Genomic DNA, 27,946 nt, shown 5'->3' on the forward strand with positions numbered 1-27,946 from the left:
GTTGAGGTGTACTCTTGTCCCTACTTGAGAGAATTTAAATTTGGTTTTCCAAATTTCCACTAAGGTGCCCTTGATATTTGGTGTTAATGCATTTTCATCGGTCTCCCTCAATCTCTTGCACATTATGCTGGTCTGTCCTGTGTCAGACCTTCTGGACAAGGTCACTGGTTGGTCCTAGAGTTAGTCCGTTATTTTATATCTGTCTGGACAATATTTGCTGTCTCCTTTCTTAAGGAAATAAAGGTGATGTGATTGAACTGTGTGCCTGTTTGCCTCTGTCTTTTTGACTTCCCCTAATGAGTTTTGAATCTATGTCCATGATTCATGCAGTTTGGACAGAGGAATAAAAGTCTCAATGCAAAACAAACAAACAAACAAATCCTACAAGTTTTATATAACAAATATGCACATGAGGCCAGGCACACCTATTATCTTCATGGAGGAAAGACACCAACATGCTCTGAAATCTTCTTAGATATCAGAGAATTCACATGGGCACTTGATTCTGAGATGCAATGATGAGTTTCTCCGAGTCTGCTGCTCAAGAGGTTATCTGTCCCCTGCTTAACAAGTTTAATAGCTTGTTCAATATTGTACTTAATAATGAAACTCAATTATTAAGAGTTTAATAAAGTATTTGATATCAACTCATTAAGATTATGGAGCCTATAGAAGCAATCAAGTTCTTGTTTCTCTGCCATTCTCCTAATAATTTAAGATAAAAATGTGTTACATTATTTTTTGTCTTATCATTCTGATTTTACATTTATTGCTTAAAACCTGGTAAATTGTAATTAATAGCCTTACATACAGATTTTGATAAACCTCCCTTTCTATTCTAAGTTTGTAAATCAAGGCTTCAGGTATGCACTGCAGAGTATTCTTACAGCTTTTTAGTTGTAATATATCCCTTAAAGCTCCAGTGATGCGATAACAGTGATTGTGTGTGTGGAAGAGGACTTCGTTAATAAAGGTAATAGCTCTTTTTAATAACTGAATTTTCTCAAATGCCCCCACATTTTAGAAGCATTGTTAGATCTTGAAGGTCTCTTCCAACCATATGATTCTATGATTCTATGATTGACATTTATCTGTGGTTGATGTCTGATTTTCAAGGAATGAACAGTTCAATGCCTCAGACAGTGTCAGGTATGTTCATTCCATTCAGTCATGAATCAACAGATAAAATCTAGTGACTTCACCCCCAAGTGTTCCCCATCAGTGGTATCTTGAGCAGTGTCACCCAGTTCACTTCCTGATGAACTGTATAGCCTGTATTAGAAAAGAACCATTTATAAAAGCAATAAAACTAGGGCTTAAATAGAAATAATATTGGCAGGCAATATCATAGAATCATTAGAAACCACGACCTTGCTAAATGACTTTTTTTCGCATTATAGCTGAGTTTAATAAGTGCATCACTACAACACATCAGTCTTTTAATACAGAATAATCCCCATCCCTTGCACTGACAGATACCAAGTCTGTTAGTCCCCGTGTTAATTCCAGTCATTGAAGGACGCACCAAAGGAGACTGGGCTATGTTTTCTGCGTCACTTCTCCATCAGTATCATGTCATAAACGTACTTCCCTCTTTGTAAAACTGCCCAAATGGTCGTTTCTCAGGTTAGATCATTAAAATAATTATCCTTCTTTCTAATCTAGGATGATCAGCTTTAAATGAGGTGTGGGGGTAGGGCTTTCCATTTGCCTGCTGTTATCAGCCAGTGGTGATTGTATTGAAATTAAAAGTCTCTAGAGCTAAGCTGTTAACGACATAAATGATTGATTTATTATCACTCTTTGGAAATGAATTTGTCATGGAAGGGAGCTCGAGAAATCTGAAATCTCTCCATTGCAGACTGAAGGGGACAGATTCCCAGTTAAAAAAGTAAACAAATGATAAAAAAAAGGTGGAGTGTGGATGTCGCGGTTAGTAGACCGTTAATTGCCGGGAGCACTGGGAAGGGCTGGGGCTCTGTACATGCCTTTGCAGCCCTGCATGGGCAGGGGAGGGTGCGGGAGATTCCCGCGGGTACGCTTCATGCTGGGCTTGGTGGGCAATGTTGGAGCTGCTCTGGTGGAGCGGGTGATGATTGCCCAGTGAGGGCGATACACTAAAGGGCCCCTCTCGATGTCCTTGCCCTTAGGGACAGCGTCAGCATGAGCGAGGAATAATGCCAGGTCTTGGTGCGGTGGAGAGAGCTGCCCGGTGGGACCACAGCAGGTCCGAGTGGTCGCGCAGGAGTGGAGCCTCAGCTGCTCCCCGTGGGCAGGTGTTCCTCCTTCCCTGTTCCCTCAGTGTTCCCCTGGTTGGCTGTGCAGGACCGACTGCAATGTTCCCTTTAACATCTAAAACACTCTGTTGTTGTTTCAGATCAGGTTGGGATGAGGATTTTTGAGGAAGGTAAGTCAATTTCAGTACAAACTCCTCGACATGGAAGAGCTCTTGACTACACAGCTTCCTTCTGCTCAGAGGCTGGATGATCTGGGGGACATGGTTTGCAGAATGAGCTGTATAATCTAGGTCTACAGCAGCAGCACAAGTCAGGACTGGGCTGCCAATTGTAACACCTTTCAAAATGAAGAGCTTTTAAAATGCGAAATGCAAGAAATTGATATGCAGGAGACTCTAGATTACAGTACGCTTGAAGAAGTAGTTTCACTTAATGCTGAAAAAGCCTTTGGGATGCAATCCCATTTCATCCAACCTGTTTGCAAATTAATTATGCTAAGCAGGTTCTTTTAATTACATTGCTTCAAGGAAGAGCCAGCAGAACATGTAAATTCCATAAGAGAGAAAGCAAAGGCTTACGCTGCCTATTATGGAGCTAAGTTCAACAAAGGCAGCTGCAGCATGATGGGGCGGAATGTGATTATTTTAAATGAAGTCTAGCGAAACTCCCAAATTCCTCATTTTTGTTTTTGTAAATGTCCTGCAGCACTCGATTGTATCACACTAGGCATGACATTTTTCCCAAGTGTTAAGACTTTCTGTTATGCAACTTTTGTGACACAACAGCCTGTAGCAAGTTAAACCACTTGGCTCTTGCTTGGGAAGGATGAAAGGATATTGTTTGACTTACACCACAACGAAGGTCTGTACAATGTGCCGAAATGTTTCTCCTTCCTGGAGTTTTCTGAGAAAGGCAAGCAAAAAAATGTCAGGTACTCCTCGTGTGGTTTACACCACCACCATCTAGTGGTTATATTGTAGGTTGATGGATAGCTGGCTGGAAAAGACTAAGAATTATCCTGGAAGTTGGGAAAGCTCTCACCTGGGGCTATTCTACTTCAGTACATTTCTGTATTGTTTATTTGTTTACTTAGGGAAAGTATTCAAAGAAAAAAGAATCTAATTCTGTTGATACTTGTCTTTAACAGCTGGGGAGGCTATTTGAATGATGAGTATAGAACTTGCATAGTTCTAAAATACAATATGAAAGAGCACTGCTCTTTATAAGAGATTGCTGAATGCAAAATACTTGGAAATGTGAGGAAATGTGACTCTTCCATGTGACTTACAGTTCCAACAGCAAGTGGAAGAGTTTTAAGAAGAAAATACTTCCAAAAAACAAAGCATGGATTCTTTTTTGGCATGTTTCTTATGCTGGGCAGATAAAACAGCACCGGTAGCTGTGAGGAAGAAAGTCTTAAACCACCATTTTTAACTCTTAAGCTATTCTGATATTTTAGTTTTAATTTTTGCTAACAAATCAGATAATTTGACTATTACATGGAAAGATGCTGTGCTTTGTGTAGTAGCATTAAGAGTGCATGTTCAAGGCATAACTCAAAATATCCATGCAGAATGTCCATGAAATGCTTGAAGAGTCACTCTGGTTACAAAAGATTGTGTTCAACTCACTTAAATTTTGCCGTGTTGGACTCTGAGCTATTTACACACTGAGCACCTCCACCAACCACCTCCTGAGAGGTGGATTCATCCTACCTATTCCAAGTGTCCTACTATGTTAAGATAAGTCTCCTGTTGGAGGTGATTCCTTTTCTCCAGTCACTATCAAGGGAACCTCGATAACTAGCTTAGATGAGATGCCTGGTTTTGGGACAGATAAAATGAGATAAATATAATCCAAAAAAATAAAGACAAAGTTATTCTAGAAAAAGAAAAAAATCACCATTTGCTCTTATGAATCAAAGTTGAATTTTTTAAACTTAACTAAAAACCCCTAAAAATTAAACAAATATTATATTTTAGTTAAACTAGAAACTGATTTAGAAATCAGAGCTCTCTGTTTTGATCTGCAACTGGAAGGATCTGACTTGCAAGCTGTAAGATAATCTCTTCTCGCAATTCCTGATGTGAATGTTAGATATTTCACATGAGCTTTGGAAATTCGAGCCTTTCTCTTATTGTAAAGAAAAGGTTTTGAAAAGGCAGCAGTAAAGAGTTTGGTTCTGCTTCTTATTAATCATTTCTGGGTGGACTCTTTATTCCAACTATGTGGATTAAAACTTCATCCTCTCCCCACACCTTACTTCTCGATTCGCATATTGCTGTGACTCCCAAGAGGGACCCAGTCTGAGAGGCAGCATGGGTTAGTGAGACGTGGCACGTGAGCTGTTCCTGCAGTCCGTGGTGCCTGCTGTGACCCACCGCAGAGACAGTAGTGGGACCAGCAGTGTACATAATAAACTCTTTGCTGGACCAGGGTGTGAAAACCAGAGAGCTCCGTGCAGTTGAAGACCCATGCTAAGGTTATCTTCTGTGTTGTCATCCTCTAAGCTTGTTCAGAGCTCCGTCTTCCTTCTGTCTCTGCCTTCCACCCATGGCTCCATGTATCTGCCCTCTCATCTGCTGCTCCTGGCTTCTATGCTGCTTGTGTTGAAAGTATCAGGGAGAAGCCCTGGGCCAATGTGAACACGTGTCGCACCAGCACTGCAGTGGAAGCACCAGCTGGGGAGCTGGCCTGTGATCTGGCTTCAAGGCAGCAGAGTTTCCACAGTTCTCGTTGAACTGTTTTTTTTTGCTTTCTTTATCCTCTGTTCCCTCACAAAGATTTATTACCCTTGAGATATCTAAAGTTGACACTAATAGAAAATGAAGCTTTTCGGTAAGGGGGTAGAGGTCTTCTCTCATTGCCCAATCAGTCTTTGACCTTTCTGCCTGGATTTTAACAGCATTACAGTTCTGTTGATGCACTTTATTTTGCAGATACCACTAGCAATTACACCAGGACCACCATCTCATTCTATGTCGCTGCCAGACAACTGTCAGATATTAATGACCGGAGTTTGCTATGACCATAGGGGGAATAAAACTGGTGAACTACATGTGAAAGACTTTGTATCTCCTTACCTCAAGCTATTCACCCCTATATTTCTTTTAAATGTAATGCAGTTTTCTGGCTTACTCTTATTAATCATGTTTGCTAGTGTCTGCTTTATTCAGTGAAGTGTCTGGGGATCGATACTCCATGGTCCTCTCTCTCGTATCACACACAATTTTCACCCGTCCTAATTTTTGTTCACTCTGATTGACCTTAAGAGATCTAGAAACTGGATAATAACCCAAGAGTAAGAAGATCAAAGCCTTTTACATCTAGGTCACTACTAATAATCCAGTGGTGGTCATTAGAGCATATGTTTAGCAGCTGATGTAAATTCCTTCAATCCCCTTCCTTGTGGTCGCAAAATAAGATGTGCCTTCGTTTTATTGGCACTGTTGTTGGCTTCAGTGGATGTTTGGCTAATTCAGAACAAATCTGAGAGCAAGGCATCTATTCAGGATTTAATCCCGGTTTAGTAAGCTGCTTGGTGACTGCAGTCGTTTCTGTAAGATGGTAACCAAATTAAGATCCAGTGTTGGAAAATTAAGATGCTCCAGTCTGTCAATGCAGTATAGATCCTGCCTTGCCATGTGCTTCCATTCTGGGGGAAGATTGTTGATGTGGGGGTCCTACAGAAAGCCTGCAGCTGCTGCATGTTTCCAGAGAACATTGAATATGAAGAAATAAAGGTTCTAGGCAGAGATCCAAAGCAGCAACGTCGCCACGGTTCAGTCTGCAATTTTATCCGCTAGCATACAAATTTTCCAGACAGACTGGTTCAGCAATTCGCATGGTCCCACCCCGACTCTTGGACAAAGCGAGTGAGACACATGACACATACCCATGTAAGAGGGAGCTCTATATGCTGCATAGCTACTGCCAGATACAAAATACCGTGAAAGAACAGAGAAATGCTTTGAATTCTTTCATGCATGCTTTTGGAAGGAGAGTGATGTTATTAGCAGTGAGATTGTCTCCTGAAATGGAAATACATAATTCAGTTTGTGGTTCAGTTAGTTCTATTAAAATTTTGTCTTTATTTCTGCTGTCAAAATACATTTAGAACGAAACCTTCCAGTTGAAGGCAGGAAAGAATAAATTGTTCTTATCTTTTCAAGTTAAACTGAAAAGAGATGGTGGGAGGGGGTTCTGGAGGTAGAGCAGTGCCATATCCTCTTCGTATCTGTTTCCCAGCTGGAGGGAGGACAAGCCTACAGGATCTCGATGCAAGCTAAGGAAATGGAGGAATCTTCCTTCCAATGTCATAAACGATTCCAGTGAAAACGGTCACATTATCAGGGCTCCAGAGCTCTGCCAATTCCCTGAAGCTTGTTTGGATGCTGTCTAGCTTTTAGCAGCCCAGAAGTGTTAAGCGGCATCAGATACAGGGGCAGTGTGAAACTGGACCCCACTGTGGAAGCTTCTGCTAGGTCCTTCATGCTTCATACTCTACCTCAGCTTTGTAAAATCATTAAGTAAAGCTGAAAACCTGACTTTAAATCATGTAATGTAAAGCAATGAATGATGCAGTATTCAAATGTGAATGACTAACTTTAAGTAAATGGTTGGGACTTGTTCAGAAACATGACACAGATATAAAAGCCTCGTCTTAGCTCACTGGTTGGCCTTGGCATTTGTTTCTAATGCCTAAAACGAAAAACCAACCTTTCCATGGAGAATTTGGAAGAAGATCAGATTCACGATCCAAGGTGTTTAGAAACAAAGATCTTACATGGGAACTGTAATTCCCGGGCTTTTAGGAGCAGCCAGAACTTTGTCTGCCCTGTCAGTAGTGCACTGTTTGCTCTCATGGCTAGAGAGCTGCAGATGATTCAGCCGTGCTAATTCTTGCCAATATCCAAAATTCAAAAAATACTGTTTCTCATAGCTGTGTCTGGACTTCTTGATAATCTTCCTGGGGAGAGTTACGTGCTTCCATACCATGCAATGTGAATAACAGGTCAACATCTCCTAATGTTTGGATGTTGTGTAACTAATGTCTGTATGTTGTATAACTAATGTCTATATGTTGTATAACTAATGTCTATATGTTGTATAACTAATTTGCACTGAAACAATGAGCTTTGCACCTTCTGGCGTCAGCCCTGGGGACATTGTACATGTGCAGATTGACCCTGCAGTGCATGGGCAGCCACTCTGGTGCTCCTGGTACATGTCAGACTTGCTGTGCTTCACTGGGGACTCTGTCTGCAAATGCACGGTGGCCCTTTTTCTGGAAACTTGAGTTTTCCTGCAGGCTACACTTAAAGGAAATGTTCCATGCTGCTCTTCACCCAAAAATCCCAATCAGATGGACCCAAAAAGTAATAACATGATAGGTCAAGTGTAAAAGTGGTGGAATTGGTAGGTGGCTTATTTATGCATGATCTTGCAAGTTCGTTTGTTTTGTTGCCTTTCTTTGCTGGTGCTCTGATGTCCACCCATGTGAGTAGATTGTGGGATTAAATTGATGCTAGCAAAGCACTTTGGGATCACTCAGATTTCTGTAGGTGTGAAAACAGCTCTTTATAAAATTGAAAACCTGTTATTAACCACATGTCTTACAAATTGGTATAGCTAGCTAAATCTGCACATTGTTACCTCTCCAGAGGCAATGAGAACAGTGATATCTGTCAGAAGAAAAGCACAAATTAGTTTGCTGTGACTGGAAAATGTACATTGCCCTCTTGTGAAAACACAGTCAGCTCCACTGCAGCAATAGAAATATCCAAGGATACATTTCAGTTGAAAAGTCAACGTGTTCTGCCACTCCATAAATACAGCACAGGTCAGTTGCTTTAGACTGACATCTCAGAGAAAGCATGCTCATAGGACAACAGAATCAAATCTTTCCTATTTATGTACACAGAGTAGGAGAAAAAACCCCACAGATGTTTTTTCCCTTGGCTCTGCAGTCATTCTGGAGTTTAGTCACTTCTTCAGCATGCTGAGCTCTACTGTCACTGTATCGCCGTGACAGCTTCACTTGTATTTCAGCTTCATGACAGGTCTCAAACACATGATACCGTGACCTCAAATTTGCATTGCATTCAAGCTTCAGTGCCACACCATCCCTTTCTCTCCCTGTCATTTCCTATCAGCACTTGGAATAGTTTGTTGCAGATTGCAGATATTTATAAATTTTACTGGAAATGCAACAAGACTGTCTAGTTCATTACTAAATCTGGAGATGTTATAGCTACGTTGTCATTAAAGACAGCATGAGGAAGTAGCACTTTGTATTTCATTTGAGAAATTGTTGAGTTGTTCTTCACTGAGCTATTCATGTATTCAGCTTATAGCCATGCCGTCCTTCATAAACCAAGAAATCACAGGGCGCGGCCCTGGAATGGGATTCAGATCACACCTGCTGTTGGGATTTATAACCTGCCTTGGGATATATCACCCCATCGAGATGCAGCATCTCTTTCCATTGATGAAGAAGAATGAAGCGATGAGTGTTGACTTGGTGTTTGTCAGGCTGGCTGTTAAACTGAAGGTGACGGAACATTTAAACACATCGGCTTGCAAAAGTATTTTTTCGGCAAACAGTGCTACCAGAATAGAGACAGCATATTCACAGATGACAAATGTAGGTACTGTGGTACGGATTAGATATCAGGACTGTCCACAGCTGAGTGGCAGTCAGAAATCTAGTGAATAAGAAAAGCCAGACATACACACTTTTTGGGGTGGTGCTATAAGAAGTATTGATGCTGACAGCAGGTGGAAATGATTAAATTTAAGACTTTCTTTCTCTGCCAGCAGGGCTTTATCTAGATTGAATTTAGACAGTTTTCTTCATGAATAACCTGGACAGCTGTTGAAAAATCTACCTTTGTCAGAGCTTGCTTTGAGTCTACTCTCACTGTTCCTAAATGAAGAGAGCCAAAACCTTGACATAGGGAGTCTCCAACTGGCAGAGCTCTGTGAAAATACCATTAAGCTCTGTGAGCTCTCTGAGAGTTGGTGGTCTGTTTACATTCTAGTAGGACAGACAGAGCTATCAGAGGCAGAGACTCTTTCCAACACTTGTGTAAGAAAGGAATAACAGAATATCTCAGAAAACAGTTTCTGAGATTTCAATGTTTTTAGAATTCTTTCTGCAGTGTACTCAGACAACCCAAAATACGCCTGCTGCCTGCTAATGGTGTTTGCTTGGATGAGTGCTTAAAATGTTCAGTTTGAGAGCTCTGGTGCTGCGGTTTAGGATTTTACCTTCTTTCTCATGAGTTGTCTCTGCCCAGGGTCATGACAGATGCTGCTGCTAAATCTGCCCTGGCAGCTGGACTGGGTATCCTCTGGGCTCCATCCCAGGTGCAGGAAGAAATGTCAGTGTTGTGTTTTCTAGTTGGACCCTAGACCTCAGCCTGGAAGACAAGCTTCTCCATATTTTGACAGCACTAAAAAGCACTGGCGCCCATTAGCTTGGTAGGCTATTATTTTTCATTAGACGTGCCCTGTCTAAGGCATATTTCAAGTGTGTTTCTTTTTCAGTAAGTATTTGTTACATCCTCAGAGACTGAATTCCCTTGCTGGTTTGTTGAAGTTCTTTGCCTGGGCAGTATTATCACCCTTAGGTATTTGGCTGTCACTGAGGAAAGATGCAAAGAATTTTGAGACTTCTTACGAGGAAATGTGGTTGTAACCTTAGTTATGAAGATGCTGACACCTCTCCATAAAGATCTCACGCTACAAGAAGGGGGGCTTTGCCCTATTTTTATGAGAACATGAACTCTAAAACAGATGAAATGCCAACCCTGTCATATATTTTAAATAAGATGCCACATGGAGTCTCCATGAAACTAGTTGCATTCTAGAGACAGCTGTCTTAAGAGAGTGGCTGCTCATTGAATGCCTCTAGCAAATGATTTATGAAGTGTTTTGAGGCTTGAAAATCATTTGACCCTCAAGATGACCCTTTAAGCCAGGAGTGTGTTGAGAAAGGAATGCAATAGGAGGACATTCAGAACAGCCTCTGTGCTGGAGAAGATGCCTACCTGTTACTTCTGTGATAATAGCAACTAGTCAAAAGAATGCTTTCTTGGTTTATTTTTGTTTTCTTGTAACTTTAGTTTTGATTTTTTTTTGTCTGAGAATTTAACAACTTACTAGAATTAGCTCATTATTTTTCACCCTTAATTACATCTGTTGTGAAATGTGAGTCTATCAAATACGTGTGAAATAGATGTCATTACTGTTCCTCTAGAAATAACTCATCTCTAGAGAGCATTATATGCAGTCAACTCGTAGAGGAGATATGTCAGGAACTGGGCTGTATCTCCCAACTGCAAACTTTAGAAGGACATTTTGGGAACTGGTATCACCAAGAACAGTGTTCCTGGGAGGATCTCTCTTGGCAAGCATGAACCAGCATCCTTCTGGAAAGCAGTTGGTAGCATAATAGTTTGGCCATGATTACATAGTTTATTGTTCAACCATTAATGTCTATAGGGCTTTTTATTCATCTTCATTGACTCTGGGGTACAAGAATATTGAAGATTATGCTATCTGCTGCTGTCATAAGATAAGAGAGCTAACTTATCCAAAGCCACGTATGACTAATCCTCCTTAGAATTCTCACCCCAATACTGAACTCTTTTTTTTGTGATTATTATTGTTGTTGTATTGTTCTCTGCTTGCTAAAAGGACTGAGTAGCTGTTGTTGTGTATTCATGGAAGCCTACAACCTGATTTATTTAACATGTTTACCAGAATACTTGGGGGAAAAACTCAAATCAATTACTCATATTCATTACTCAGTGTGGAAAAGCAACAGTTGTTCCCCAGTGTGAGCTAGTTACCATAATTATACTGCTGGGCAGTTCAGATTGCATCAGTCTACATTTTTAAGCGTATTTTTGAGGTAATGTTTATTAATGGGAAACATTGATTTTGATACATCCCTCTAGTTATGCTTTGCTGTGCCTATAAATAGACCTTGTATTTTGCTTCCTCCAAGTGAATTTAGTTGGGCGTTCAGTTTTTTAGAGTTTTTTTGTAGCTGAGGGGAAGAATTCAAATGGGTCTGATTTTGAAACAAAATTGCGTTCACCACTACAGTGAAGACATCGGTTTTATGTTTGTCACACTCAGAATTTTGTGTGCAGCTGAAGTGTTGTGGGTATCTTCAGTTGGTCTGGTGCGTAGAGGGTGACTTAATCCGAAGGAGAATGTGTAACTACACTAAGCTCATGTCATAAATAAAGCAGCAAGGAATCAGCATTAGAGAAGTGTATTTCTTAAGTGCTTTTTGTTGTGTCTTCTTTTCAGCCAACTCCTAATTATGTTGGAGTTCGATAACTCCTATTATCGAAACTTCAGTTGTTATAATGGTGTCAAATAATGCACGCAATGAGATATGCTGGTGTTGAAAGTATGGGCATGGATAGTAGCTTTCTTTTAAGCATGCTTGTTGATGCATCTTTTTTGTTAGTATAGCTTTGTTCACCTTAGATAAATATATTTTTTAATTAAAGGTAACTCATTCTCTGAATATTTTAGAATTTATTTTATACTATCACTTTGTATGGTCTTATTGCATTCTAGTATTAAGTCATTTGTAGACTAAGTATATGAATAATTATATGATCTTAAAGGAACTAAGTGACAGGTAAGCTCTTAGCTGGGTGATTTATCTGTCTCAGGAGAGGCTGCTCTACCCATTGTAGCTTTTTGCTTCAGTGGTTGTTTTCTCATGGCAGAAAGAAGGTGAAATTCAAAGGTACCATGAGCTGAAAGATTTGAGTTACTTAAGCGGGCAAATGCAGGAGAGGAGTCAACCCTGCCTCTTGCTTGGAAGGCTTTAAATGAACAAGTAGCATGTTCCATAATATAAAGTTACAGTACTGAGGAAACAAAATTTGTGGGGTAAATTTCCACTTGCAAACATCCAGTTCGCTTAAGTCAATCTCATGGAAGTCCACATGGCCTAATGGTTTATTGGAGTAAAAGGGATGAAACTGGGGAGAAGCTCTACTCTGTGGGGTGATACTACCTTCTTCAGCTGGCCAAGTGCCTAAAAAGCAGATACCATTGGGAAACAGCTAGTACCACTGGTATCAATATCCACATTTTATCTGCATTGGCTCATGAGCACAGTCAGTACTAGCACAGCAACAGCATATCCAGGGAGACAGCATCTCTATGTGAAAGCAGTGATCCATATGGCACACAGGGAGTTTTTCTACATCTCTTTCTACAGATGGCAAAGAAGATAACTGATGGAAAAAAATAATTTGTATACAAAGACGCTTTTCCCTTCTTGCACCATCTTAGACAAGGAACAAGAATGTAACGCTCCTTTACATCCTTCCATTCATCCTTTGAAAGTCTTTGCTCAAGATCCCTTTCCCTTAGGGGAGTTGACCTGTGGAGCTAATAGATAAGGAGACAACATGCCTGAGAGCTGTCATTGTTTGAATACCTGTGGTTTATTCTAGACCTGCTCGTACTTCTTATTTCCCCGAAGGTGGCACAATGGGCTGTCATTCATTCCCTTCTTTCCCACCCTTAGGGAAATCCATTGTAGTCTTCCAGGCCTCTCGCACTGACTTTTCCTCTTTCTTGTTTTTCTATATTGAGCTTTAGGCTTTATCCGAATGCTGCTTAACCAAAATTCCTAGATAACGTGACTATCAACAACAGCAATAATAATACTGTCATTCACATGGAACTACAAATGTGCACAACACTTGACATAAATAAAACTATTTTTTTTAAAATGTCACTGAGTTCAAGAGTGTTGTCTTCCAAGACATTTTTTCTAGACAAGAACTGATTTAGTCCACTCCCTATATATACATGCATATGTATGCATGATCCTTTGCAACAGAATGCTGGTATTTCAGAGGTTTTGTGTACTATGGGACTTGTGAGTCTTGGCATTGACCTTTCAAAAGGTTTGTGTGATAAGGCTAAGCCTAGATATGGAAGAAAATGCATTATCTTGCAAAGCTGGAATCTTAACACTGCAGTAAGTTAGGATGGTCCTTTTTTTATTATTATTCTCCATAATAACAGAATTGTAAGGATTACAAAGGGACCCATCTTCTTAGTAGGCTATACAAAATTTTCAGAAGCAAACCTAAAAACCTATCTGCTCACAGCATCATTGCAAAAGAAGAGCTTTGAGACAGGCATTGCAGCAGTTAGAAACGTGGACCCATTTCCAGCTTCAAACGATTAGAAACTTCCATTTTAATACAGTTCCTTTGTGAGTTGTTGGATGGTTTTGAAACTCAGTACTCAAAGTAAAAATCAATAGAATATACCTAGGGACAACAGGGAAAAGAAGGATGATACCGAGTTACTGCTCACCTGCCCCTTATCTGTTATACTAAATATTGCTGCTGGTGCTACCATCCTTCCTGCCTCTCGCCTCAAATTTTGGGGTCCTTTCTGTTCCCTTAGCGCTTCTCCCTTTTGTCCTGCATGGTAGCCTTATTCTCCTGTTAGTAGCTCTGATCAGGTACCCGTTTGTGTGCCAAGACCACAGGAGCTTAGGGACAGATGTTGTGTGGTCTCCAAGCAAAGAGATGTCAGGATTTACGCAGATGGGTTCCCAAGTACTCTGTGTCGTTTACTCTGCCTAGCCCTTAGGTGTTAGTCAATGTTTTGGGTGCAACACAAAAATATCCACTCCCAGTCCATTGCCTAGGGCTGGTTGGGCACAGAGGGATGCAGTGCACACCACTGCACACCCACTGACCTGGAGATGGTGGCTGCAGTCCAGTTATTCTTCCCTGTTACATGTGTTCCTGTTAGGACCCAGCAGCCTGAAGGTGCAGGCTGGGGTTCCCTTGTCCGACCCGTGATGGCAATGAGCAGCAGGGCTCACTGATTTTGGGGGTGATCAGGCTTTCCCATTTTCTCTCCTTGATTACTCAGTGCTTTTCTCAGCAGGCCAAGTTCTCACAAGGTGCTCATGGTATCATACAGCTTTCATCTTTTTCCAGTCCTTTGGTCTTTCTTGACTTCAAGTTGTAGTTTCCTTACTTGGATTGAAAGGTTTATGGGCTGCTCTATAGCCTCACTCACTGACGTGAGCTGTGCTTGTGAGGGAATATGTAGTTCTCCCCAGAATTTAAGGCTATTTGTTGGTAACTCTTGAATTAGCAGGTTTTGCACTCATTATCGATAAAAGGGATTTTGTAGTTTAGATCTCTCACTGAGATCTTGAGGTTCAAATCCTCAGTTGTCCCAGCTACAGCCATTTTCCTTTTCTTTCTGCAGTTTCCTTTCTGCAGTACTGGGCTATAACAATTCCATATGTATAAGCATTTTAAGAGGATATATTACATAAGTATATGAGACAGTCATATTTCAGGCATGAGAATTTTTTTATGCGGTTCCATCTGTACATTCATAACATAGTTGTCTCAGACTTTAGTGACTTGTGTTTCAAATCCCTTTTTGGCTGGAAATAGCACTTACTGATGCTTCTATAGTCCCGTTCTTTTGGGAAATTTGCACTAAGGACTTCATGACACAGCAGGCACAGCATTCAAGTTAATATTCTGAACCTCTGGAGCCAAAACTTACTGGGAAAATAAAGCCTTTTTCAGAAATGAAAAGAAGTCAGATGATCTTTACTGGGGAAAAAAAAAAAAGGAGGGGTAGGGGGGAAGAAATGTCCCAGATCGGTGTATTCTCCATCTGGTATGTTCCCAGATTCCTGAAGAGATAACATGGTGTCAAGAAAAGGGATGTTGTAATTAGGTTAGGGCATAGCTACAGCACAGCAGGATCCTGACATTGTCATAGCCCTGCACTATCGCTGACCTTGGAGTAGTGGAAGACTGTGCCAAACTTAAAATAAATAAAATGTTCCGGGGCTGCTTCTCAGTTAAGGAAGATCAAAGAGAAATAACGTTTAATCAGCGGTAGTCGTGGTGTTACGCACTAGTAATACTAATTGTTTTGATGACAATTCTCTCTAAAGATTTTTTTTGTTAGCACTGAGTAATAACTGATCTGCTAGTGTATTGACCTATAGCACTACCACAGCTCAATTAAGTTTCTTATTGTCCAAATCTAATCAGAGAAAAGCTAGGATTGAAAATCGATTCATTTCCTGCTAGTTAATGACTAATTCCCCACAAATGTGAATATAGAGATTAACTTTTCAGGTTGAAAGTTTTTTTTAGACGTAGATCCTGCCAGATGGATGTTTGAGAAGAAGCTGTGTGACTTCTCTTTTCCCATCCATCTTCCTCCAACCTCTTGGCATATGCTGGCTGTAGCTTTTAGCTTTTTTACTGTGGGCTCTGCTGTGTGCTTGTTCTCTGATCTCTTAACTCGTGTCTCACACAATTGCAGGGAACTGGTATTGATAATTCAAGGTCAACTCCTAAATTCTCATATATTCTCTGTATACTTCAAATGAGCATTTCTGCAGTGGCTAAAAACATCTGCAAGACAGGGCGACAGCCCTTAATACTAATGTAAGAGCTAGTCACAGTTCTTGGAGGTCTGGGTAAGACACAGACTCTTCTCTGATCCCAGTTAACCCTGTATAAGTTGAAATTTTCCTGTGACGGGGAGAAATTAGATTTCTTGGCTTTTCTAAACATTTCTTCTTTATGTGAAGAACTAACAGCTGCTTATAAGCCTTCCAATGTGTCTATGCATGCATACGTGCTCACAACGTTGAAGCTACTGAGCAGAGACATAAGCAGTAAACATCCATGTGGTTTGGCACTTATCCCCAGTTCTTGCTAGTTGTATGACTCCCACTGGAGCAATATCTGAAATAGTCGCAATTCTGTGTTATATTTATCCTCACAATGTACCTCTGAGGTGGGAACATCTCATGAATTTACACATGGAAAGCTGAGACCTGGATCTAAAGAGCCATTTAGACTCTGCTCTTTGGTGATTCTCAAGATGTATCCTTTCCAGAGGCTCAGCCCCGTGGCTCAGCTGCTGCTGAAACCCATAGACCCACGGCTGTGGATGGTGCCCACTGCCTTGGGACCCTCTGGCAAGCTGAAGCCAGGTGGCTGGAGGCAGTTTTCCTGGGTGGGATATTTCTACCTTCCACTGCAGGTGTGCTTAAGAGTTCAGCTATACCAGACTCAGCATCTATGAGGGCGAAAGGCTGGAGAGCTTTTACAGTGAAGATTAGCTCTGGGAAAGTGTATAAGGTGTTTTTTTTTCTCATGTTTCTCTATCATTTCTGCTCTGCAACTTGTGCTTTATCCTTGATGTCTTTTTTTCATTTGCCTTGCTGCAGAAAATACTGTGCTGGTTTCTGCTTTACAGCAATGAATTTTGCCGGTGTTGAAAAGTTCAGGTCTGTATCGTGTCAGCCTGAAGCCCAGATTCACGTATATCAATCCATTGTAATCCTATGGAGTAATCTCTTCCCTGATAGTCGGCAAAACATGATCAGACTAATTTTTTTGCTGACTTGAGAAAATAACTTGATTCCTCTGAAGGAATCTGGCTGGTAAAAGCCATTCAGACCTGCAGTGCTGGGTTGTGGCATTGCATGCTTCGATTCTGAATATTTCCAGTGGGTCAGCCCAGTGGACCTTTTGTCTGTGTAAAGCACAATCAAAAGGCTACAGTTGAGCCAGAAAATGACCTTTTTCCCAGTTGCTGAGCAGAGACTCACATGCTTTGGGTGTGACGTGCTTTGGTACATGTATGACAAGCTAGAAGGAGATCATAACTCTTCAAAGGATGAATGGGAGAAGAGGGAGAAAGAGGAAAATGGATGCTGTTTTGCTCCCAGTAAAAGCAGCTGTAGGAGGAACACAAAATGAATCTGACTTCTGAAGCGGTGTAGCTATATTAATATGCAAGAGAAAAAAATAACATCGATGCAGTTGCTTCATTGCACATTCCATCAGCAGCCGCTGCAGTCCTACACTGCATTGTCTGCTTTGATAATCTTGCTGTTTCTTGAGTTACATTAGTGCCTTAGAGTAATACATTGAGCCTGGATTTCCAAAGGTACACACTCTGACACAGGAGTACCATTTTTACCCATTTTTTTGTATTTCGGAAGGCAGAGGATATACAATTCACTAACCATGAACAGAATTTGTTAGGGCTATGCTTGCTCTTTCCAGCTTCACCTGCAAAATAAAAAGAACTTAGCAAAAGCAATTTTTTAACTAACTAGTCTGTTTAATACCCACAACATGTGGTTGGGCAAGGCCCTCAGCTTTGAAACGTACTGCACAAAACCCCACAGTTTTACATGCATCATTAACCCACAAGACCCAAGCAACCTGCCCATTTTCCTCTGGCTGTACCTGCGGTTGGAGCAGAGATCAGAGATCCCCATCAGCCCCGTTAGTGCAGCACTTGCTTGCATCAGTGCTGTAGCTGAGGGTGAGCTATTGCGAGATCTTTTAGACCCCTCCTAGGATTTCTCTGCATAACAGAGTGATAATGTGGGGAGGAATGGAGGAGGAGAAGGTTGAGAAGAGGGTCCCCATCTGTGCCACAATTCTGAATGTCATGTCTGGATCCGTTAACAGTGTCCCATCTCTAGTGCAGTGCAGAAACATCATTCAATTCCACCCCCTGGAATTGCAGTAATGAAATTAAATTGTTATAACCCTCACTACGTTTTCAATGCATACAAACAAGACAGTCCTAGACCTTTCAGAGGTGTGTGATGTGCCATTCTGTGCTGATGTGCTGCTACTCTGTGGCTGAGAGCTGGGAACAGGACGGGAACATCTGTATCTCTGGGATCCAAATCTCTTAACATTTGATTAAATTATTAATGGCAGTATGCATAGCTACTGAAATTACTTCTGCTTCTCTGGAGCCAAATTCTTGGGCGCTTGTTCATTGCCTGTTATGTCTCTGCAGTAAACTTCTGCCTCGGAGAGCTCTGAGACTGAAATCCTCAGTGGTTATTTAAATGCATCTAAATGCTTTTCATTTAAAGGGTGGTTGGGGATAGGAGCTGCAGAAGGACTTCAGCACAGTCAGGTGTGGTTAATTGCCTCTGGGAACAAGATCTCCAAAGTCTAAGCAGAAGAGTTGTGTGAGAAAAGCCCTTGGAAATCCACAGCCAAAACATTTGGATATCTCAGAGTGATGGAGAACCTGGCTATGGAGATGGTTGCTCAGTACCCTTCATCGCCTGTGTCTCTTTGTGGGTTTTGCCTTGGTTGCTTAAAGGCCCTTGAGGGTCTGGGCTTTAATAACGTGTTTCAGTTCATTACAGATCTCATCCAATGAATAGTAACTCAGGGAAAAACTTTGATAGAACTAGAAAGTGGTAAGGAAAGGCTTTCAGCTTTAGCACGGTCATAGCCCAATTCAAAACCCATTGAGGTAATTGGATTTTTTGCGTTGGCCCATACTGCTAATAATACAGATTCTGGTTACTATCGTAGCAGTTAAGATGCAGATGAAATGGAAGGAGAATTGTGAAAATTATCTGAGTTAAAGTAGATTTTTAAATATATTTAGTGAGGGAAATACTAGAATTCAAATCTTCTGTCTCCTAAAGCAGTTCCTCAAGCACTAATTTGTTAAAAAAAAAGCTTACTCTCTTTCTGATCTCTTTAATATTAGTTCACACAAGCTGTTCCGTTTGGGAACTCCTCGTTCCCTGACCCATAGTATGCTGTAGCCAGTGCTTTCTCCTGAGCTGCCCGTTTGGCTTGTCTCAGGTCGGGGAGGGAAGTGAGTGTGGGGTTTCCACGTCCTAGCTGAGACCTTTCAGCAGGGAAGAGATGTTGCATCATCCCACTGCTGTGATTTGGGAAAGCCTGTTTTGTAGGCAAGCCCTGAAAACACTTGTTCTGCCAAAAGTGTATAGAAGATAGCTGGGAAGAAGCTTAGTCTGAGAATCCCAAGGACTAGAAGTCTCCCAGCTTAGGACCATGCTGACTTACTTTGCAATAAAAAACATAATTTGAACTTAATGATCCCTCTGGTCCCCCTACAGCCAGTCAACTGAGAAGTCTCGGACACGTAATTTCACCGCTTTCAGGTGGCTCTTTGGAGAAGCCTTTCTCCATTGACCAAAGAGCAATACACAGCACCGATCCAGGGTGATGCTGTGGCTCTCCCACCTGCAGGCATTCTTGCTCCCAGCCCCGTCCTGCTTGGATATGTGTCTTTTATCTATTTTAAAGGTGTATTTATCCTCACCTGCCCTTGAGCTGTGCATTTCCAGGGCAGTCAGACCTCTTCCAGAAGAAGTACAAATGTACTGGCTGTGTCTTTGTGTGCTGCTGTGTTTATGTTCGTTACATTCGTTTTCAGTTTTGTACAAAGAGGCGCTGGCTGGCACAGGCTACACCCTGGTGCCAGAGCCGCACCAGCTTCCCGACGGTCACAGCCTGTCCGTCTCTTCCCCTCCTCATGCCTTAACACATGGAGTGCAAGAGTACAGTACGTTATAGTAAGTTACAATTATTTTTTCTAAAGGAGAGAATTAAAAAGTAATCTTTTTTCTTGTCTCCTCGACTTCTGCGAAACCAGGACAACTGCTGGCAGGAACCCAGAGCTTCATCCTCTTGAAAAACCAGCGAGCAGCAACCCCAGTCATCACAGGCAGTCCCCTCAGTGGTCTTGTCACCAAAATCAGGAAATAAACTTAACACTAATGTAGTCGTAAAAAGCAGGCATTCTTTATTCGGCACTGGATGCACAGGGGACCACTCCACCTAATGTGCATACACAGTCCTGGGGTAGAATCTTAGTTATACATTGGAATCATAGAATCATAGAATGGTTTGGGTTGGAAGGGACCTCAAAGATCATTTAATTCATCAAACATATTCATAACATTTCCCTGAAATGGTACATATTTAGTGTTATTCTCTTAACCAATTGGTTAATTTTCTCTCAACTAACATATAAATTACTTCACATGCTCAGTCCTTTCCCTCTGCCCTTTTCTTTTGAGTCTGGGGTACGTTTAGGGTAGGTGATCCATGAGTTGGTGGTCACGATCTCCCCCGCCAGAATTACCTTTCCCTCAGTTACTGCTGCACATGTTTACAATCCAAAACATGGTAAAAAAGTTTATACATTTTCTGGGATGTTTCCCCTTCAAGGATGGCAAACTTGTGATAGGGAGTTTTTCAATGAGTCACTCTTTGTAACTTCAAGGATGGTCATCCTGTTCTCAGCCCTTTTGTGCATATCTGTCTTTAGATATGTGCAAACAGCCTACTAAACTCTTCATTCAATTCTTTCACAATATTTAATTCCTTCGTTGTTGGATAACAGCCTTGCTTCTGAGGATCTGTAAAACGGGGCTTGACCAGAAGCTATCAGCATCTGGGTTCAAATTTAAGAGGTCTGTTGTAAAAAATATCTGTCTGAGCTTCTACCAGCAGCCAAACTTTCTGATTCTCAAAGTGCTCATGTTCTCCACTTACAAAGGTGAACTAGGTGCCTAGCAAACTTACTAAAGGGAGGAAAGAAAACCCTAACAGAGAAGATAAAAAGGGTAAGTAACTCCTTCCTAAAGCGTAACAGCATTATTGTATAAGGTTTTTCCCATGGGAGCAGACTGTTAGGCTTGTTTCCATGGGCTGGCCCCAACGATGCTCATGTGGCTCCTTGCATTGGCTTTGCCCAACTCGTCCCTCTTCACTGTGTCAGCCCTTAGCAGAGCATGGCAGTGCCGAGTCCCAGTGGGACATCTCAGCTCCTGGGGGAACTGGCAGCTGCTTCTTCCATCTTCTCCAAGCCTGGGATACAGAAGCCCTGTACCACCTCCTGCTCTCCTACCTCCAGTTCTGTGCTCCAGCTCCCACCTTGGTGCTGGAAGCTGTGACCTTACATCGATGACCGAGTCGTCACCTGGGCGTGTGTAGGCAGCACGCTCAGCTTGTTGTGCATTACTCTTAAGTCTGGTTTTCTCCATTTTATAGCAGTACTTCCATTTTAATAGAAATGCATCTCAAACATGATAAAACATCACATGAAAAACAAAGCACATCTCAGTCCTGTCTATAGAGTCTCTCCACCCCACTAATGAAGGAGAGACCCTTCTTTTTTAGACCCCCCCCCATCACTGGGGAATTTGGGGAAGTGTATTGCTTTTGGTTTTCTTTTTTCTTTATGTTTTAGCCATATGCCAAAGCTTTAGCCATATGCTTTTTCAATAACTCTGTCCCAAAGATGATCTGAATAGAGTTGGTCACAGAGTTGTCTGTGAACAGCATCACTTCAAAGATGCTAAAGTACAATTTGCAGATGCTGTTTGCTGGATATTCTTATTCCAGGACCCTTTCAAAGTCCCATATACCAGAAAAGTGTCCAGAAGCACTCTAGGAGATAAGAATCTGCGAGACAATCTCCTCCAAAATTTAGAAGCAGAATAAGAGGGATTTTTTTTTTTCCTTTTTCCTTTCCTAATTAGTAGCTGTCTAGAGATGATGCTTTCTTCACACAGCAGCGTGTTGATCTAACCAGTCAGAAAAAGCACAGACCAGGCAAGAGATGAGACTAGAGAAGCAGAAACAAAAGAATGAGCAGTGTTTGGTCACCCGTGGAACTGACTGCTGTAAAAAGCCCAGGCAGGTATAGTTGGTCTTGATTTTTGGATGAAAACTGTAAAGCAGGAGACAACGCTGGTGTGTAGAGTGAACTTTTCAGCAGCACCACTGCAGCTGAAGGGGACTCGTTGCTTTCATGTGTAGGTTGATCACCTGGACAAGGGTTTGCAGAGGAGGCTGGAGAACCCACTGACTTGCTCAGTGGTTGTAGCCACTGAAAATCCCAGTTGTGTTTCTTTACTTGTTTTTGAGGCATTCACCGAGCTCATGTCAGAGTGCCACATGAAGCAGACTAAACCAACTTCACATCCCCCTTGCCAAAAATGGGTGTTTGTCTTCCAGCAATCCCTGTCTCCCACTGCACTTGCTTCAGACTGGTCTTAAAGTAGTTAACGGTCTGTGCCTTTATGGAAAAAAAAAGACCTTTACACCATGCTACAGCCTCACTGTATTTTAATAGTGAAATAATGTTTTACCAGAGCTGCCTTCTTTTGCTCTGTAATTGTCTTGGTTTTCTTTTACTCCATTTCTTATTTATGAATCATTCCAAAGCAGGCCAATGGAAGTCTTCAAGTAGGTTTTTAAACAAGTTTTGACAATGTTTTTCAGATTTTCTGAGCTAAAAATAATACAAATCAGCAGGTACAGACTGGAGAAGAGTGCCTTCGGTCCCTAAAGGACCTTTTACTGCATTTTCTCCCTAGAGGGAGGCAAATAGAGAGGAAAGAAAAAAGGGCATCAGTTCTATTTGTTCACCTTAGTAGGCTGTAAAAGCCAAGGCTTAGCTCAGAGCAGTGCTACCTCCTTCGTTCTTGGGCTCTTAAGTATTTCTGGGCATCTGCCACTTCTTAGCCATTTTTGTAGGTGAGCTTCTCCATTGCATTTTTTAGTTCTTTGGTTCCACCGCTAAGTACATTTGTATCATTTCTCAGTCTGGATCACAGGAGGATTTCACCAGAATGTATTTTTTGTTCTCTGGACAGTAAAAAGGATGATCCCATTTCCCTCTACCTACTTGCCTTTCTGCTATAGAGACTGTGGTGTGACAGAGTCTCAGAGATACGGATGGGGCCCCATCCTCGGCAATAGTCAGCTCTGAACTGAAACTTGGAAAACTGTAAAGTTTTGAAGTATTTTGTTTTGTAACCTGTATGTCACAGGACAGTCATCAGTACAGATTTAAAAAGCAAGAGATTGTACTAATTGTCTTTTCGGCTTTGAACAGCCAGCAAGCTCCCACAAAATAGAAGAGGGTGGGCAGTGGAGTTCCGAGGGAGCTACAGGGCACAAGAGCCACTTCTCAACTTCCTACCGCTGATCTGCAGAAGTGTACATATGTCTATACACACGCATACACACGTAAAACTAAATATCACCTATGTTAACATCTGCAGTTGATACAGAAGTTGGGGGAAAGGTAGATGATGAAGAAGAGAAAGCAATCAGCAGGATTTTCAATAACCTGCAAATAACGTTCAGATTTTGGATAATATTCACATAGCTTTGTTCTGACACCGCCGATCCTAGAATTGTGAGCCCACAGAGCCTCCCTGTGGAGGGAGCTCTGTTTGCTTTGACAAGAGATGGAGGTTTGCACTAGAAGAGCAATTCAGCAAGGTCTGACAGCAGCAGTCACTGCAGTCCTGAATTGTATCAGAGAATCCATACACCTTTGTATGTGTTTACGAGCCCAATCATGCTTACCATACCAGCGTCCGAAAATTTTTACAGGTCAAAAAACGAAGTACAGAAAAGAGCTGCAACAGTAGCTTGAAGGTGTTTACAGCTCCATCAGTTTGGATTATCAAAACAGAAATGGGCTGGGTTGAGTACAGGCACGTAAGTTACTTTTTCAGGAGGAGACGATACCAAATGCCTCTTCAGCTGTTAGAGAAGGGGCAGGAAAGCAGCAGCTGGATGCTGACCCGTTCTAAGTCAAATGAGAAAGTCACAACTTCAACAGCAACATTAACCTGGACAAAGTACCACTGGAATGGCTACAGTGTTCCTCTCTCTTGATGCCTCCATACCATATTCAAATATCTTCCCGAAAAGATACTTGGGAAGCGAGATGGGCATATTTGATACCTCTTCTGGGATAACACTGCGATTTGCATCCCTCTTGGAGGTAATTCAAAACAGGGCAATATTATTCTGAATGGGTGGAGGTGGGCAAAATTTAAGGAAGATTTTGCATTGCCAGAGAAAAGATCATATAGCAATCATACCTTCCAGCAATGCAAAGGTTGTCCAGAATTGTGTCTGAAAAGTCAGTATCAGAGAAAACAGTAAGTTTAAAGGAAGATTTCAGGTTAGGACCCCTTTGGCAATGCAGCAGTGGCTCCTAACATGACCTCCATGGCCACAAATTTGCTGCAAGCAGCAGGCTGTGCACTAAGTTTTGCATTTTTTAGGGCAAGTCACAGTATCCAAATGGTCCTTTGGCCTCCTCAAAGGAAAAGCAGCAAAGGCTTGCCATATTCTACATCTGTATTTAGTCAATTAGTAGTGCCCATTTCTGTATAAGCTGTGAGAACCCTAAGATCCTCCATAAAATTTGAGTGTATTGTTCAAGAGCTTTCACAGCTGACCAGAGCAAGCATCAGCCTGCAGTGAAAGCTCTGGACGGGGAAATGGAAAATTGTAAAATGCAGATCCACTTCCTCAGCTGCCACCCACATCTTTGCTTCAAACTTACATTATTTATTAAATGCAATACTTACTAAGAATTGGAATTTTTAAAAGCACAAAAGGAAATGGCTCTCAGATTGAGAGTAATGCACATTTATATTTTAGGAGCATGAAAACCTCCATGAATTTGGGCAGGGAATATAGAAACAATTCTCATTTGCGTACAGTGCCTTCACTGCAATGGGACTTCAGCACTGGGTTAAAACTCCTTTTCTTAAGACGTATGTTTTCTTGAGTCTGGGCCACAGAAAGAACAACCACTGTCTCAAATGTCTTAAATCATACATTTCCTGAGGGAAAAAAATACCAGCAGAAAACTTTCACGTTATAGTAATTTAAAATACTTCTGTTAAGTTGCCGTGTTCACAATTGATAATAAACATGAAAATCACTGTCCTCTATTGTTTTAACTGAACCTCAGTTCTCATCTTATGTACTTGCATTATGTTGGTTGGCAGAAGAGAACCTATGTTCCTGTTTTTTTTATGCTATGTGTGGCTTTTTTTTTTTTTTTTTTTATAAATGAAGTTACCTAACAGGCCCACACACCTACTTGGTTGCAACATGTCACGGGCTGGTTACTCGCAGGCAGAAAAAATACTGCTAGAATGCACCTTGGTTGCTGTATTTCATAGTCAGAGAACATAACGTACAATCTTCTGTTTGCACCCAACTTCATTTTAAGGTTTGCCTAGTTCGTAACTATTACTATATTCGTAATATAGTTTGCGGTAAGCTAAGAGGCTTTTGTAGAAGTAAGTTTTTAATAATCATTACACTGTAACCGTTAGGGCAGCTTACATTGCCTATCTTCAGTCTCACACAAAGCCCACCAGCAACTCTTCATAAATGTCTCACTTCAGTATTTCACAGTCATGTACACAGCTTGCTCCCTTGTGTTGCCCACAGCTCTATTTATTATTTTATTTTGCAGTTCTTTCCTTATGGAGATGCTTCAAAGTTTGCCCAGCATGCCTTCCGAACCTTTGATAAAAATGGAGATGGAACCATCGACTTCAGAGAGTTCATTTGTGCACTGTCCATCACCTCACGAGGCAGTTTTGAGCAAAAGCTGAACTGGGCCTTCAACATGTACGACCTGGATGGTGATGGTAAAATCACAAGAGTGGAGATGCTGGAAATCATAGAGGTGAGGTCAATACGACACTCAAAAACAACGTATCTGAACATGTAATAAAATGTGATTACTTGTCCACATGTCCTTTAGACTTTAAGCACACAAGAGGCTGTACTGTATCATTAAAGGCACATATTACATCCATCCATCCTATACTGATCCATGCCTAAGTGGTGCAAGCACACTCACATTTTAATAGGTGTTAATCTTTGAGAACTGCAGAGAGTACATACGTGCATATAAGCTTTTAAATATCGAGGTTAATTTTTCTTTCCTGATGAACAGATTAACCATAAGAAGAGCACAGCAAAGGATTTACAAAGCCCATCTCAAAATCACTTGACACCCATGAAATAGTAATTTTTTTTGTAGCTCAGCTCAAGTAGCTGAAACCTTACTGGAGATTAACTTGGGATGATTACAGAAATTTGCACGGATAACAACACGCTATTTTAAGGGAGCTCTCACAGATGGGCTTTAAGATGACCACAGCACATAACAGGAAGGATAAACTTTATCGCCCTCGTCATCTGCCGGCTACTCGCCACAGTAGTTAATACCAGCTTTTGCTCACATGTACACATAGAAAGCTATTAAAAGGCGATGACTTCTAAAACTGATTATTCAGAATTTATGTGAAATATTTCAGTGGAGTGACTAAAAGCCAAATAAACAGTTGATTCAGAGAACAGGTTACAAGAGTTTTGCACTGTGAAAGAGAAAACCTAATAAATTCATTCCAGGATGCAAAATGCAACCACCGAAATAAACCTACATCTAAAGAAAGCAGAACACATTCTTCTGTGGTTTTAAGTATATGGTCATTAGATTCTAAGAAAAAAAACACCAACACCTTTAGGAAAACTGGCAATCATTTTATTGTGGGAATATCTTTCCAGAATTTGATCACATCAAAAAAAAATCAGGTTATAATTCCTACGTTGAATTTTCTATTTGGTTTCTTTCCAAAGGCCATCTACAAAATGGTGGGTACTGTGATAATGATGAAAATGAATGAGGATGGTCTGACGCCTGAGCAACGGGTAGACAAGATCTTCAGTAAGATGGATAAGAACAAAGACGACCAGATCACACTGGATGAATTCAAAGAAGCTGCAAAGAGCGATCCTTCCATTGTATTACTTCTGCAGTGTGACATTCAAAAATGAGCTTGTGTACAATGCGTCATAGACTGCACCGAAGTTTAATGTTCCATTCAGTTTGCAGCTATTTCCACACACACGAAAATTTGCTTGGACTACCTATAAATGGACTTGCTTCTTGTGTTTGAAACACTTGTGTGCATGAGAATGTCATTTGCTAAAGAATTTTAAAAGTATATATTATAAAAATAAACTGCCACAGCGTGATGTGTGCAATGTCATTTCATAACAACCCTGTTCCTCTGAAGCCTGTGCAGCAGTCCCGTGCTGCAGTGAATTATATTATTTATTGTTCATGTTTTACTGATGCTAGCTCTGTGTCTCCTAGACTGAGTAATGTTAGTGACACTGAATTCCCACGGTAATGTTAACTGTTTATTATAAACCATGTCACCATTCTGCTGTAAAGTAGTACTGGACAGACGGAGAGGAAGAGTTCCTCAGCTCTTAAGTCTGATCCACACATGTGCTTGTGTTGTCAGTGGATATAAATGTACTTCATTTGCATGCCTTTTAGGTTTTGCCTTAATTCTTACCTCATTTGCATCCCTTCAATCCGGAAAGAGCTATGTCAGAGGAATGCAGTATAAAAAAAAAAAAAGAAAAGAAAATCCTGCTAAAATGATCCCTTTAATTAAAAGTCTATATAAATATATATATATATAATGTTTAAAATATTGTTTTATTGGAAGTTTAAAGGTTTTATTGGAAGTGTATTGATCTTTGCCTGAATTTTCAAAAGCTTCCACAGAGGTTGCAATATATATGTCCCAAAATAAATTTATAACATTTGACCTTTTCCCTTAATTCTTATTTCCTGTCTTCAGCACGGTAATAGAAGAAAAAAAAAAGTTCAATCTCTTTAATAATCTCTTTAATTATCTCTCACTGTACTACTGGGAAATATATATTTCATTATGAAAGCATGAAGAAAACTTCTTTGCACTCACTCACTGGAAGAATCGTATTATACGAACCCAAGAGTTGTAGTTCTTGTATTTACCAACAGAGCAGCTGTTTATCCTCTAAGATGCTAATGCTAAGATTTAACAGTACACCGATTAGACCTGTGCTTGCGCAGCTTTTTAAGCGAGCTGGAAGTCAAATACAGTTTATTTGCTTGGCCTAAACCTGGTCTTTTTATGTTCTTCCCTCCTTGAGTTAAGAGTC

The 27,946-nt window shown here is 41.0% G+C and overlaps 1 protein-coding gene across 2 annotated transcripts in view; it reads left to right on the forward strand.

Annotated features, from left to right (window-relative positions):
- VSNL1 (visinin like 1) overlaps positions 1-26,782 on the forward strand; it is a 50,454-nt gene extending 23,672 nt beyond the window's left edge. Inside the window, exons 2-3 of one of the 2 annotated variants that reach the window (XM_009990068.2) lie at positions 25,410-25,625; positions 26,585-26,782. In XM_009990068.2, the coding sequence (XP_009988370.1) occupies positions 25,410-25,625; positions 26,585-26,782 (414 nt within the window). The remainder of the gene's footprint in view (positions 1-25,409; positions 25,626-26,584) is intronic. The other variant, XM_009990069.2, reaches the window with a different exon arrangement.
- The last annotated feature ends 1,164 nt before the right edge of the window (positions 26,783-27,946 follow it).

Source organism: Tauraco erythrolophus, chromosome 2 (assembly GCF_009769465.1).
Source record: "Tauraco erythrolophus isolate bTauEry1 chromosome 2, bTauEry1.pri, whole genome shotgun sequence".
Taxonomy (NCBI): Eukaryota; Metazoa; Chordata; class Aves; order Musophagiformes; family Musophagidae; genus Tauraco; species Tauraco erythrolophus.